At 28.3% G+C, this 15526-nt stretch overlaps 1 protein-coding gene across 2 annotated transcripts in view; it reads right to left on the bottom strand.

Moving 5' to 3' along the window:
• Positions 1-11142: 11142 nt before the first annotated feature.
• The window catches only part of side-VIII (sidestep VIII), a 119372-nt gene continuing 114988 nt past the window's right edge, over positions 11143-15526 (bottom strand). For both annotated transcript variants that reach the window (XM_065513588.1, XM_065513586.1), the window contains 2 exons: positions 13705-14247; positions 11143-11720 (listed from right to left, as the gene is read on the bottom strand). In XM_065513588.1, the coding sequence (XP_065369660.1) occupies positions 11610-11720; positions 13705-14247 (654 nt within the window). In that variant the 3' untranslated portion in view covers positions 11143-11609. The remainder of the gene's footprint in view (positions 11721-13704; positions 14248-15526) is intronic.

The raw sequence follows: 15526 nt of genomic DNA on the forward strand, positions 1-15526 counted from the left end.
TAAAACTTTCAGAGTATATTTAGAATTATCATTTTTCTTTTGAAATTTCAATAATTTTTATTCGTGAGTGATTTTCGGAAGTGGGCCTTATATGGGAACTATGACCAATTATGGGCAATGAAGTTAGGTCGAGTGATTTATGTCTATATGAAAGTTATTTCTGTTGAATTTTATGTGTATATCAAAATTTTTATGCACGTAAAGGTGAAAGGAAACATTTTAGTATTATTTGTTAAATTTAGAAATTAATTTTTTCATATAATAGCATATTACTGGTTTCCGAAATACTTATGAAATTATAAGACGATCTGGCTATGTCCGTCCCGTTGTCCGTCTGGTTCCACAAATACGCTTTGTTGACAAGGTTTGTTTGGTATTGAAAATGGGCAATATCGGTGCATGATTTCACCTAGCCCGCATACAAATGTCACAACCGAATACTAAGTATATATAGACATGTATGTATGTGAATTATTATTATTATTATTTTATTGTCACATATTGATGGTGGGTATTCGCTCTAACTTGCAAAATTCTTTCACAATTTTAATGTTTTGTTCATTAGTTAAAAAATATAAAAGCATGAAGCTATGAATACAATAAGTTAAATTGCCAGAATCCGTATCCAATTGACAATTTCAAAAATTTATAGGGAAAGAGTTGATATTTTGATTATTTTATTTTTTTCAGTTGTATTTGGAAATAGAATCGTATTATTATTTTATTTTAAGTTTTTTTTTTACGAGTATTTTACAGGTAATTTAATTTGGTATTATTGATTTTAACCGACTACTTAGACAATCGGTTGTTCGGTAATGCACCACTAAATTGAAAATGCAAGTAAAATTACTTATTGTTACCAATATAAAAAAACTAATATAAATTTTTAATAGTTAATTCAGTCTTATGTAAAATAAAAAAAATTATAAGCAGTCAGTCGAAGTTTACTTGTATAACAAGTAAATTAAATTAATATTTCTCATTTCCAACCTTTTGTACTGACAACTAGGGTTTTTATCCCGGTACAAATTTCCCGGGAATTTTGCCAATTTTTCACTACCCGATTCCCTGGATTTTTAGTCGGGAATCCCGAGAATTAGAAACTGACGAAAATACATAGAAAACAAGTTAGAGGTCTGTTTTTTTCACCAAAAACAGTGAAAAGTTGTTTACAGTTTTTTGCTTATATATTGGCAATAATAGACCGTTTATTATTATTATTTATTTGGGCTTTTTCGTATGAAAATTTAAAAAGAGAATTCATTGTTTATATAAATTATTTCTTATTGAATCATTCTAATTTCTTTAAATTTCTTCTTCAAATCCATAACAAAATAGCTTCAAAAATTTATTAAATGATTAAATTTTTCTTCAATTAAAATCTAGTACAAAAAGACAATTTTTTCAATTAATTTTGTAAATGATTTGATTTAACAAAAATTTAATCATTCAAAGTTTGAATAAATTCTGTTATTAATTAACTTTAAAATTAATTCAATTTAAACAAAGGCTTTGGAATGAATCTAAAAAATTAAATATTAGGAACGGATTTATGGACGAAAGCCTGACATTTTTTAATTACGGATTAAGATTTTAGTGAATTAAGCTCAAATTTTATTAATTAATTCGAAGCTCTGATATTTAATAATTATAACACTAAGTTTTTATATGAAATTTGGCTATAATATTCCTAATTTACAGTATCATTATATATTTCGGGAATAGCCGGGTACCCGGGAATGCAGAAAAAAATTTCCCGATACCCGGGAATCAAAAAAGGTCGGGAAATTAAAAACCCTACTGACAACCGACGCATAGTACTCTGGTCTTTAGACAAAAGTCAGAAATATTTTTTATATTAAATTTCATTGAAATGCATATCATTTGAAAGACAACAATACAACTAAAAGACTTGTCCAAACAGTTTCAAGATTTGACTACTATTGTTGTAAAAAGTGGGCGCTAAATTCAGAAAATATTTTTTGAAAACGAAAATGCGTTTGTGGATGGTTTCAGAAAAATAATTCTCAAAATTCAGGTTTTCGAGAAAATTATTTTCGGTTTCAGTTTTTGAATAACTAAGTAATCAAAAAAAAAATATTTCGGTGTAATTCACGTTTATTCCGATTTTCTATAGATTTAAAAAAATACATTTAAAAGCTTAAAGATATCAAAATTCGATTAAAAAATTGTGTAGAACGCAGTATTTTTTTCTTGTTTTTTAAACATAATAATTTTATTTATATTATTATTAAAAATTAAATAGAAAAAAAACGAATGGCTATTATTGTTTATTTTAGTATAAAATTTTACTAATTTGTAGAGTGAAGTGGTTGCAGACCTTGCTCCATCCTACTACTATTTGTTATAACTCTTAAGAAAAAATAATCATAGAATGTATTCGAAATGTGTAGGATGTTTTTGTGTCCAATTCTTAAAATTTTTTTGCATTGAGATAAACAGATTTCAGCCTTTTTCTTTACTGAAAATCAAGAATTATTTTATACATTTGATTGTAAAATACTGATACTGAAAATTATAAAAAATGGAAAGTATTTTTTAGTATAATTGATAAAATTTTTTTTTTTTGGTTAATCAAGATGCAAGTTTTCACTGTAGATGCGTTTGGGAAATGTAGAATACTTGCATTTAATAAATTTATTTATATCTAGTTCTCGTTTTTTTAATGTGTATAGTGGAATTATATAATTTATGGCCAATAGTTTTATATAGTGTGATTTTATGTGAATGTGCTTCTTTCTGCGCACACAATAAAAACTTTTCTATAAAATTTCAATAGTTTTTACAATATTTTTTATTTTAATCTACATTTATATGTACGAGTAAATATATTTATTTGTTGGAAATCAGAAATATTTTTTACTTGTTTTATTATCGTTGTTGTTGTTGTTTTTGTTTTTTTTTTGTACCACAATTAACCCAATAGCAACAATAACAGAACAATACCATGCACAATGCAATTGTGGTATTTACAATTTATTTGTGTTGTAAAGTCAATCTTGTTGTGTTTGTTGTCCTGAGTTGGGAAAATTTGAAAAAAAAGTAAATATTGTAAACCACACAGAAGTGAATATGTTTTTGATTTCAGTTAATTTAATTTTGAAAATGAAAATAAAATTGATTGTTGGCAATCGAATAGATGGGTTCGGATGCACGTGGGGCGTATGATTAATGCGAATTTTATTGAGCAATTAAACATGACTCATATGCTAACTTCATTTTATACCTACATATGTACATTCATACATACCCATTTGCAACACAGATTACATACAAAACATACGAACATACATACATACATACATACATACATATGTATGTATGTATGTCCAAATAATTATGGCAATTAAGTATTTATCGCCCACATCGCGATAAATGTACATTATTTTTGGTGTGACAGAGATTTATCGTTGTGAATATTTAAATTGAAACTGTGTTTTTACGTTTTGGTAAAAACTAGTAAAAAATTAATTTGAAATCAATTCAAAAATCTTCATTATATTTTAATATAATGAAGATTTTAGTTTTTCCCACACGAAATTCAAATAAAATTTCTTTGAACATTATAATAAAATGTCCTAAAACCTTCAAAGTCGTTTTACTCGATACTATGTCTCTGGAGTTATGGCACTTATCGCAAAAACCTTTTAATTAGAATTTTCATAAGGCCTTTTAATCTGCATTGACATTGTTATAAATTGTGTTGGGTTTTATTTATAACTACCAGGGCAAGGATTTCTATGCAAATGCATATGTGTAGTCAGTAACACAAAATCGCTTTTCACAATACATATTTCCGAATCGAAAAAATTCCAACAAAATGGCATCGATTTGTTGTTGCATATTTTTCTTTTAAATGCATATTTTTTCCATTTTATTGCATATTTAATTTTCTTTTGGATATATTTTTATATCAGTGTACACTGTAGATTAGAGATATAACTAATTTTGGCGGAATTTTTGGCATACCACCCACCACGTGATGGCCAATGTAATGAAAATCATTTTTTTGGTCATTTGGAATAAAAACATCACGCACAATTTCTAAAATAAACCAAATTTTTTTTTCTCCGAAAAATTATATAAATAATTTCATTTTTTTTTCCAAGTGTGGGTAATACTTCCCTTATTTAAAAATTATCGTTTGAAATATGTCCGCAGTTATTAAAAAATATATTGTATTTCAAAATAATTGAAAATATTTAATGCAAAACTTTATTGGCTTTGGTGTGTGAACTTCTCTAACAACCGCGATAAATTAGTACCGTAGTTTATCATCTTTTTTAATGCTTTATTCGACTATATATGGCATAGCATGCAGTTTGCATATTTGCAAAAAAATGTCAATAGTTATATACCTACTGTACATACATATATTTTGCTGAAAAAATAGTAAATGTACTAGAATTCTATTGTTGAAAGAAAAAGACTACTTTTCAACTTTGCATTTTGCAACTTATGAAAAGTCAATTTTTTAGCTTTGTGAAATTGTCGAAATATATTTAAAACCGTTTATGTTCCTTTATATTTTCATTGCATAATAAGAATCTACATAACTGATTTTATATGTGGTCAGAATTTGGTGAAATTGTACATATGTGTATATAGAAACTGTGACCTGAAATTTATATTTTTCTTTTATTAATAAATATATTTCAAATCAAAAACTTGTTTTTATTGTGCATATTTTTAATTTTTTAGTGCATGAAAATCCTTGCCTTGATTATTACATTTTGTGTACACTGGTGCATATTCCAATAAACGCAAACTACTTTTTTTTTTAAAAAAAATTGTAAAAATTAAACAAGAACGTATTTAGGGGGCTACAAATTTGTTTATTAAATTAGTTAAGACTTCACTTAAAATATTATTTACAAAAAAAAATTCATTTGTACTTTATTTATTTTTGTTTATTTAATTTTCAAGATTAACAGCCATTTTTCAGGGTATTTTCCTATAAACGCACTTTAATTTATGAGCCACTGTAGCATTATTAATAATGTGTGGATGATCCTTTGTTATGGATTGTTTCAAAAATACTAATTTTTTGAGCAGATCGGAATCAATTTCCTCCCAGACTTGTTTAATTCTTAGTTTCAGCTCTGTCACAGTCAGTATGCTTTCATCCTGGGCATTATTTGCATAAACTTTACGGTCCATGTATCCCCACAAGTTCTCCATTGGGTGTAAGTCCGGACTACAAGCCGACCAGTCCAACAGAGGAATGCTGTGTTCTTAAACCAAGATTTCGATTGCTTAGAAACATGGATTGCAGCATTATCTTGTTGGAATATGCAATCTTCATCCATAAATAAGAGAAGAGCATCTTCCAACAGTTCGTTATAAATCGCACTATTCATTTTTGTTGGAACAAAACATATTTTCGACTTGCCAACTGCAGAAAACGCTGCCCAAACCATAACACCGCCACCACCGAAATTACGTTTTGACATCCCAACATCGTTTGATCTCAAATCGTGCCAATAGCATAAGTACGAGTAAGGAACGTCTAAATTAATTTTTTTTTCGTCAGAGAAAATTACTTTTTTCCACTCATCTCTCCATTTCATACATTTTCTTGCGAATTTTAGACGATTTTCTTTATGGTGCTTTTTTAGCAACGTGTTTGGAAGTCACTGGAAGATTCAATTTGTTCTTTACTTGTATGGAATTTAATTTGTTGTGGGTTGCTTCTTGTTTTATTAGATTAAGTTGTCTTCTTGTTAGCTTTGTATTTCCCTTTGTAGGTTTGCGAACTCCATAATGTTGACCTTTCTTCAAGAAATTTCGCACTACAGTTTCCGAACGATCGATTTTACGTCCAATTTCTCTACTGGAACATCCTTCCTTGGTCGTGAAAAAAATTTAATTTGAATCTTTTCTTGATCGGTCAAAAAAGTTCCCTTGGGCATCTTTAAAAGTGATGAAATTTATTGATTCAAATAGAAAAAGTTGCAGTAAATTGAGATGTTACTATTAGAAACGTACCTTTGGTTGAAAAAGAAAACTAAAATTGATAATATTTTATGTAACTTTTTTAAAAACTAATTTCACGTCTGCGTTTAAAATACGTAGTGTCTTTGGGCGACCACTTCGCAGCTTGTTTTTAACTCTACCAGTGTTTTCAAAGTTACTGAATATTGTTTGAACTGTAGACTTAATAAATTGCATGCCGTGTGTAACATTGAGAAATATTCATCTGAGACCCAACAAAGTATATATATTATTGATCCTTATGAAATTCTAAATCGATTGAGCCATGTCCGACTGTCTCTCCGTCTGTCCATCGGTGTAAAACACGCTCACGTCCAAAATACGCAAACAAACTTAGTAGAGTTGCAAGAAAAATGTTTATTATCGTCCTAAGCAGTTTGGTATTGAAAATCAGCGAAATCAGTACAGTGGAACCAAAGTTATGAATTAAAATGTTGGACAACCACAAAAAAAAAATTGATAATTTTCACATATTTTTGGACATTTATTGTAAATATATTGCAGCTAATATCATAAAATTTTTTTAAAAGGAGTAACTCTGGTGAAAATTATAAGAATCGGTCCATGATTTCTTCTATCCCCCAAACAAATTTCTTCCCGAAATATGTTTCTATGATCTATAAATGCCTACAGAATAGGAATATCCATATAAAATTCAGCAAAAATAAGTTTCGTGGTAAAACAAATTATATTACAAAATTTTTCGTGGATCGGTCCATATTTGACCAAATCCCTTAAATAAGCATAAATGTCTTATAAATGTCGCTATCAAGTTGAAATTCGACATAAATAATACCCATATATACCAAAATCGCTGTACTTAATTCTATGAAGATCGGCCGATAATTGGTTATAATTCCCATATAAGGACCACTTCCGAAAAACACAATAACCTACATAACTAAATATCTAAAAAATATCAATATCAAAACAAAATTTCACACACATCCGTAGTTTATGCTTAGAAATCATACAACTGGATTTTTTGAATAGCGGTCCATATTTGACCATAGCTCCCATATACAGTGAATGTTACTTAAAATCGTACACCATCGTAGTCAAATTTTATTCATTAGTTTTAGAAAGTTGATGTTTTGGAAATATTTTATATTGTGTGTGCTATTACCTATCAGAAAATTGGGTATAATTTTAATTGCCCTTATCCACAAATAAAAAAATTGGGTAAGACTGTCAGTGCCCAGAATATCAACGCTTCATTTAAAATCGTAAAGGCACTAAAAAATAGCAAATGATACCCTACAAAATATTAGGGTTATTTAATATTAACATTTTTTTTAATTTTTAAAGTTTTAATTATAATTTAATATAATTGTACGAATTTAAGTGAAATATGAATTTTGTGATGTTCTTTAATTTTCATCAATATTTTTTTAACGAATTGAGGTTTTGTTAACTTTTTTGTTGAAATACATATTTTTTGTTCCAATTAATAAAATGACTTTTAATTTTTTATATAATCACCTATTATTGCCTGTATAATTTTATAATATTTAAAAAAAAATATGTTGTACGATTTTGAGTGACACTCACTGTAAGGTCCACTTCCAAAAATCAGTTAAGTACTCATAAATCTCTTATAAATTCCTTTATCATGCTAAAATTCGACAAAAATAATACTCATATACATAGATATCACTGTACCAAATTTTATACAGATTGGCCGATAATTGGTCATAGCTCCCCTATAAGGCCCATTTCCGAAAAAAGATATTAACCTTAAAAAATATTAAAAACATATCGATATCAAAATGAAATTACGCACAGGTCAGTAATTTGTATCCAGTAATCATACTTCTGGATTTTGTGAATATCGGTCCATATTTAACCATAGCTCCCATATAAGGTCCACTCCCGAAAATCACTAAAATCCTCATAAATTTCTTACAAATATAGTTATCAGGTTGAAATTCAAAACAAATTTATTCAATATATACAAAAATCGATGTACCAAATTTTATGATGATAGGCCCATAATTGGTCATAACCTCCATATAAGAACTACTTCAGGAAAACACATAAACCTGCACAAATATCCAAGAAAAAATCTATACTGAACCAAAATTTTACACCGATCTGTAATTTGTATCCAAGAATCGTACTACAATTTTTTTGAAATATTGGTCCATAATTCGGCATAGCTCCCTTATAAGATCCACTCTTGTTAATAGCGTTGTTTATATGAAATTCTACAAAAATAGCCCTCAGATACTTAGGACCATAATAGGTCATAGCATCCATATATTAAACCAAAATAGTACACAGATCAGTATTTTGTGTTCGAAAATCATAATACTGAATTTTGTGAATATTGGTCCATAATTGGCCACAGCTCTCATATAAATACATAAAATTCACGTTAAAATATTTTATGACAATGGAATCATAATAGGTCATAGCTCGCAAATAAGTCCCACTACCAAATATTTTGAAATTTGTCTAAATATATTTGTATACCCTTTTTTTATACTCTGTTTCTTCACTTGAGGTTAAAAGGGAAAAATGTTGATCCAAACGTATTAACTAATTATTAAGTATATAAATTGTTAAATTTCATACGTTCTAATAGGAATTTCAGTTATAAATTGCTGAATTAGATACAATTTTTTGTACATTTGAAATAAAATATCTTCTGCGTAAACTAGTCTTTCTAACAATTGATATATTATTTCAGTTTTTATACCATCATATTTAGAATATAGTACTCTTACTTGTTATTTTTTTATTTACCGGGTTTTCTCCAATAAAGTGCCAAAAATTGTGGTCGTACGTAGACTTATGTCGACCACTGTACATTTCTTGTTATATTTTTATTTTTAAAATAAATTTTTGACAATTTCTATATCATTTGTTTTAAGTACGATTACCCTCTTTGTGTGTAAAACAAAACTTTTACGCACAATGTATGTAATTTTAAATTTTAATGTTTATTGGGTGTATTTTTGGAGACAAAAGTGTTTAAATTAATTTGATAAACATATTGTGCTTAAATTTAAATTTAATGTAATATTACAGGAAAAGTTACTAATGTTATAATAGTTAATTTACATGCATTTTTTAGAGTGCATACTATATAGAGATATTCCATAATTTATACGATTTTCCAAAGATTTTTTTTTGAAAATGTTTATTATTTTGAAAGTAAATTGAAATATTGAAAAATTTACTTGATAGAAGAAATAGTTAGGCCATGTAACTTATCAATATTTTCAATTTTCTGCTCCGTTTTTAATCGATTACAATGATTGTAATGCATAATAGAATAGACACAAGTTAAAACAAAAGTAAAACATCAATATGTGAAAATGTTGATACTTACCTGGGGCTTTCATATCCTATTTAAAGGTCACCCAGCAACATTCGCTAAAAAATGTGAAGAATATGAACTTAATCACCCCTATCGTGAAAAACATGTGAAATTTATGTTCCCATGAAATATCCATTTCCTTCGAAGGGAAAATTGCTATCGTGATATTCCCCTGAACTTTTCATTCACAATAGTTGATTTTGTTCGTAACAGCTGTTTATTGTTTACAAATTCAATCTAAAAATTTTGCAGTATAGGGATTTTTTTCACGTGAACAACATTGATGAACGAAAAATGGGAAAAGGGAACATATTTCATGTGAAATGTTGATTTGCGATAGGGGTGAATATTATTTCTGCAAGGTTTTGTTGTATTATTATGTTCTATTATGTGTTCAATTGTAATTTCATTTAATTTGATGTGCTTTTGGGGTTATTTATGTAAGTGCTATATGTACTATATGTACTATATGTACTATATGTATGTATGTATGTGTAGCAGAATTTTCTTTTTAAAATGTAAATATGTGGGAGTTGCTTCCCCAAAATTCTATTAGTTTTAAGCATAGGCAAGTGCGTTGAGTGCAAAATCTAGTCCTTAGAGGAAGACATGTATCAGTTCAAATTCGGTTACTTATGTTAACCATTGCTTTTGTGTTCATTTTCTCGCTGATAAATAAAAGACATTTTGAATATATTTTCCAATTATGAATTTCATTTTATTGTTTTTCTTTTGTTTTTATCTATAATACAGTTTTTTTTTTTAAATTTAAATTTAATTATTTTAACTATTTTTTAATATTGATTCTGCTTAATCACTTAGCTACTAATTAATTGTTTTGTTATTTCGTTTTCCGTTTTTTTCACTTCTCTGTTAATTAATAATTATTTACAAATAAATTGAATTTATTCCTGTTGTTTTTAACTAAATTATTATTATTATTATTATATTGTGTTTTGTTTTGTTTAGAGTACGTATAAAATTTATATATATAAATAAGTGTGTAGACTGTTTGTATGTTTTCTAAATATAAATTTTGTTTTATTTTACAAATTACAAACAAATTACAATTAATTTATTTCGTATTTTGTATTTATTTATTGATTTATTTGGACTTAGTGATAGAAAAGGTTTAGTTTATTTTATGTTTTTAAATATTTAATTACAATAGAGAGTTTGTCTGTACACATGACTTGGCTTTTAATACTATTTAACTATCAGTTTTATTAGGATCAGTTATCTATAGACTACACTAGATGACTTAATGAAGATGTCGAGGGCTTAATTTGTATTTAGATTTAATTTTAATATACCTACACACAGATAATAATTATGATGATTACAAAACAAAACAAATAAAATAAAATAATATTGTTAAAAGGGGAAAAAATTCATAGATAAATAAATATGTGTTTTTCAAACATGTAGTTTAATTTATTCAAGTTTTTTGGTTTTTTTTAATTTGCTTAAACTAATTAACAACTTTTTAATTTAAATTTAAATTTATTAATTTGTTATGCTTTGATTGTAGAATCATTCATTCATTCATCCATTCATTCATTTGGTTTTTGAGTCCAGTTTGTGTGTTCAATTAAATATTTATGTTTTATTTGTTATTAATTTAAAATAAATTTAATTTATTTAACTTGTTCATTTATTTGTTATAATTGGTTTTAATTATTTGTTATAATTTCACTCTTTTTCGTCATTTGTTTTGGAAATGTAAAACATATATTTGGAATGTGTTTTTTTATACATAACTGAAGAAAGAAACATAAAAAAAATATTTACAAATTGGTTGGTAAAAAATATTTAAATTATTAGTTTTAATTGTATTTATAAAAGGTGTTGTTGTATTTCAGAAGCTGAAATACTAATGCTTCATGAAGGTTGAATATTTCCGTGAATATTTTTTTTATAAATTGTCGGATTGAAAGAAAGTGTTTAGTTTTAAATTGGATTTAAATGCGTTTCATTTAAAAGGCAGTTAATTGAGTTTTTGTTTTTTTATAACGTCTTTATTACTCTGCTATATGTTGTTGTTAAAGGTCTCTTGTTTCCTTCTTTTTATATTTTTATTTTTATTTTGTAAATTATTATTTAGTATTTGTTTTTTGTTTTTTATCAACATGAGGTTCACTTTGAATTGATTTAAAATGTTATTTTTCTATGAATGTTTTACTTATATGAGGTTCATTGTCTACTTTTTTTTATTGTTGAGTTTTGAATTTTTAGTTCATGGTTTCTTAAAACTAGATAATGTTTATCGTCAGAATCGTGTGCCGTTGTTTCGATCTTGCGTCATGATAATATTCTCACCATTAATTTGATGATGAATTATTTCTTCGGGAACAGATTTTAAAATGCCAGAATTTGAGGGCTGAAAATAAAAGATTCCAAATTTTTTAATTAAGAAACGGTGAAAATACCGAAACTTTATAAGTTTAGACAATCATTAACCCATTAATGCCTGACCATAGATCCGATCGTACGATTTTAACTAAATTTTTATAAATGTACCTGGTGGCCCGTAGAAGTTGTTTGGAGTGAAAAACAAATTTTATCTCGTCACATACCCGACATGGACATGGGTATTTAAATACCCAACAGGCTTTAAAGAGATATTTTTTTTTGAATATTTTAAAAATATTTATCTTGTAAAGCAAAGTGTAAAATTGTATCTCTGTGTAAAAAAGCAAACAATATAACTATAAAAAGTGAAAAATTGGAATATTTGTTAATAATTTCACCTGATGATATCGATGGCATTAGTGACAATGAGAAATTAAATGACAATGTGCAATTGTTGCACGACGAACCAAATCTGACTTGCGAAATTGGAATGAGGAAATGCGGTCGAGTGAAAGATAGGATGATGATGTACCAGTGACCTCAACCACTAGTAATGTTGGACATGCGTCTGCAAGGAGCTCTAGTAAGGGTTCAAAGCGACCTAAAATCGATAAGGGAACAATACCAAAATAGTCTGGGCGACAAAACTAATAGTTTTACAAGTTGCCTTCTGATGATACGATGACATCATATAAAATTTTGTATGAATATATCGCATTCGGGTTCGGTGAAAGAAGTGGTATTGGTCATTATTACAAATTCTTTCGATGGTTAATGCATGGAAGCTACATTGTATTTGTCGCAAATATGAGAAAAAGTCCCAAATGTCGCAATTTGATTTCCGAGTAGAGGTATGGTGAAATAAAATCATCAAAATCCCGGAAAAATGCTGACATCCGGGGCATAAATGGGGCTTAAATATGATCACATTGATCATTTAATCGGAAAACTATCCACTTGTCATCGTTGTCCACATTACAATGGAAAACCGAATATGGATGTTTGAAGTGCCAGGTTTATAATTTTAATTAAATAAATAAAAAAATACAAATTTGCTTTTTATTTGCGATAAAATAAATTTTTTTGATATGGAAAAATTTGTTATATTTGGAACTCATTAAGGTCTGTTGGGTATTTAAATACACATTTACATTATACACCGTTTGTGGAGCAAGTGTGTTTACAAACTACTTCTTACTTTTTTACATTATAGAAAGGATATCTAAAGCTATCTAAATCCGCAGGGTGTTTTTGGTTTTTCGCATTTTCCTTTATTTGGCAACGCTTTTCCCGAGCATTTTCCGACATAGAAAAAATCACCATTTTACCTATACGGAAGATAAAGTCAAAAAGCAAAACATTTTAATTTTTTTATTTTTTCATAATCTATAATATGGCACTCGCTAGAATTTTTTTACTGTCGTCACTTTTTTGGGTATTTAAATACCCATTAGGCAGGAATGGCACTATTTAATCTACACATTTTACAGAAAATCTCCCTACAGATTTAAAATGAAATATAATATTTTCTTATATAAAAACTATGGCTATTTGTAGATAGATTCGTGCTAGAATCCTAATAAAATTTACTTTTATCAAGACTTTAATGGGTGTATGTATGAAAGCTAAGAGCTGAATCAAAGGACTCAGCTTTAACTTTCTTTGAGAATATGGATAAATAACTAAGGAAATTAAAAAATTAGTTGTATCTTTTCACAACAAATTTCGAGCGATATATTGGTAAAAAGAAATGATAGTACACCAAAACATTTTTTCATTTTATAAATAAATTGGGTATAAACTAGAGTTTTGTTGTGGATTTTGTCCAACATCAATGGAAAGGAAAGAAAACCTTTTCAAATACTCAACAAACATTTTACGTTCTTCATAGTAGTTATTTATCACTAGCTATTATTGAAACTTTAATAAAAATGTGTTTATATTGTCATGCATGTTTGTTTTATTTTCTTAAGGTTGCAACTGATTGTTTAAGAAATAAAAATCATATTTACCGCTTCGTTAAGATAGACACCTGAGCCGCCCATATTGTTGACAGGCACTATACTACCGTTTCCCTGTAAATTTAAGATGCCGCCACCCACTCCGCCCGCTGAACAACTTGATGCTAAAGATGAAGATGGCAGCGTGGTTGTTGCTGATGCTGATGCTGTTGCCGCTGAATGTGTTGATGCTGCCGAAGGCGATTGTGGTCTCTTCTGGGACGCACAAATGATGGATTGTTGTTGGGCATTGTGATGTGAGACTGGTATGTGCCCGGGCATCATTCCAGTTGTTTGCATTATACTTCCGCCTCCTACGCCACCACAGCCACTACCCACGTTGGTGGTGTGGACATTTGCTGCAGACACAGATACCATGGCTGTTGGAATATTTTGTGATTGTGAAGCTGAAACTAGTTTATGCGCATACATGGATGGTAGTGGTGGTGTTGCAAAGGTGGCCAATTGTGATGGATGTGACATTGTGACACCAGTTATGGTATTGGTGGCAAACATAGGACTCGTCGAGTACATGGGATGATGAGCAAGATCAATCTGAAAAAAATCATATATGTATGCATGTATATGCGCTCATTTTTACATTAATGTGTATGGATATGAGTTAAAATATGTTTGTGTGTGATGTGTAATAACGATAAAAAAAACTAACTAAAATATACAAACACATGTGCATTAGAGTGGGTCGGTCTCCATGCAGAAATATAAAGTTCAGCCAGTTTAAATATTAGTTTCAGACGATTCCAGAAATATACAATTGGTCAATTCACAAGGTCTCTTATAATGTTTTATTTTGTATATTGAGTTGTGTTTCGTTCTTTAGTTGTTTTTCAATCTGATATCATATATTGGTTTATTTGGTTATTGTTTCCTTTCCCCTTAATGCACAAACATTTCTTTTTAAAAAAGAAAGATCAATTGATTTTGTAAAACTTTTGCTTTGATTATTTATACATATTTCAAAAATATATGTATAGTAGACTGTACCGTAGGACAAGTACCGCTCAAATGATATTTTTCATACATATGATTTAAACAACCCCACGAAAATTAAAAGGCCATTAATAAACAAGTTAACCACCGATATTCTGACTAGGTTTCTCAACGGAAATTAAAGTAATAAAATGGTTATAATAAGCACAGTGCACGTACACATACATATGTACATATATTAGCATTCAAGAAATATATAAACTAGAGTGTCCAAAACACCGGTAAATTAGAAAAAATGTTTGGCTTTAATTCCATTTAAATTTATTTGCTATTATAAAAACCATTTTGCCATCCTATTTCAGTTTTGTGAACGCTAATAAGGTATATACTTAAATATTTACATTTGACAATGTACAGGGGCGTGGTAAAAGAATTGTCTCATTTCTGAAATCGTCTACACAAAATCTTTAATTGGACCCACCCTAATGTACATTTATTTACATTTATTTGCATGTGTGAGATGTGCATTGGCGTGTACATTATTAGACCTGTGCATAAAAATAACTTAATCTTGGATGATTAAATATTTTTCTTTTGATAAATTTCAAAGCAATCGGATAATGGAAACCCATGCTAGAAATCTATTCAATTTGTATATTTGGGTAAATAATCTATATATATAAAAGAGTAACGTTACTGACTGAATCACTGACTGATTCATCATCCCACAGCCCAAACGACTGAAGCTAGAATCATGAAATTTTAACTGTGGGTTCCTCCCTTTCCAAAACAATCCGCTAAGAAGGGATTTTTGGAAATTCGAACGTTTAGGGGGTAAAAAGGGTATAAACGGGTAAATCCGGTAATCTTATATCTTCAAAAC

Source organism: Calliphora vicina, chromosome 5, assembly GCF_958450345.1.
Source record: "Calliphora vicina chromosome 5, idCalVici1.1, whole genome shotgun sequence".
In the NCBI taxonomy this organism is placed as follows: domain Eukaryota; kingdom Metazoa; phylum Arthropoda; class Insecta; order Diptera; family Calliphoridae; genus Calliphora; species Calliphora vicina.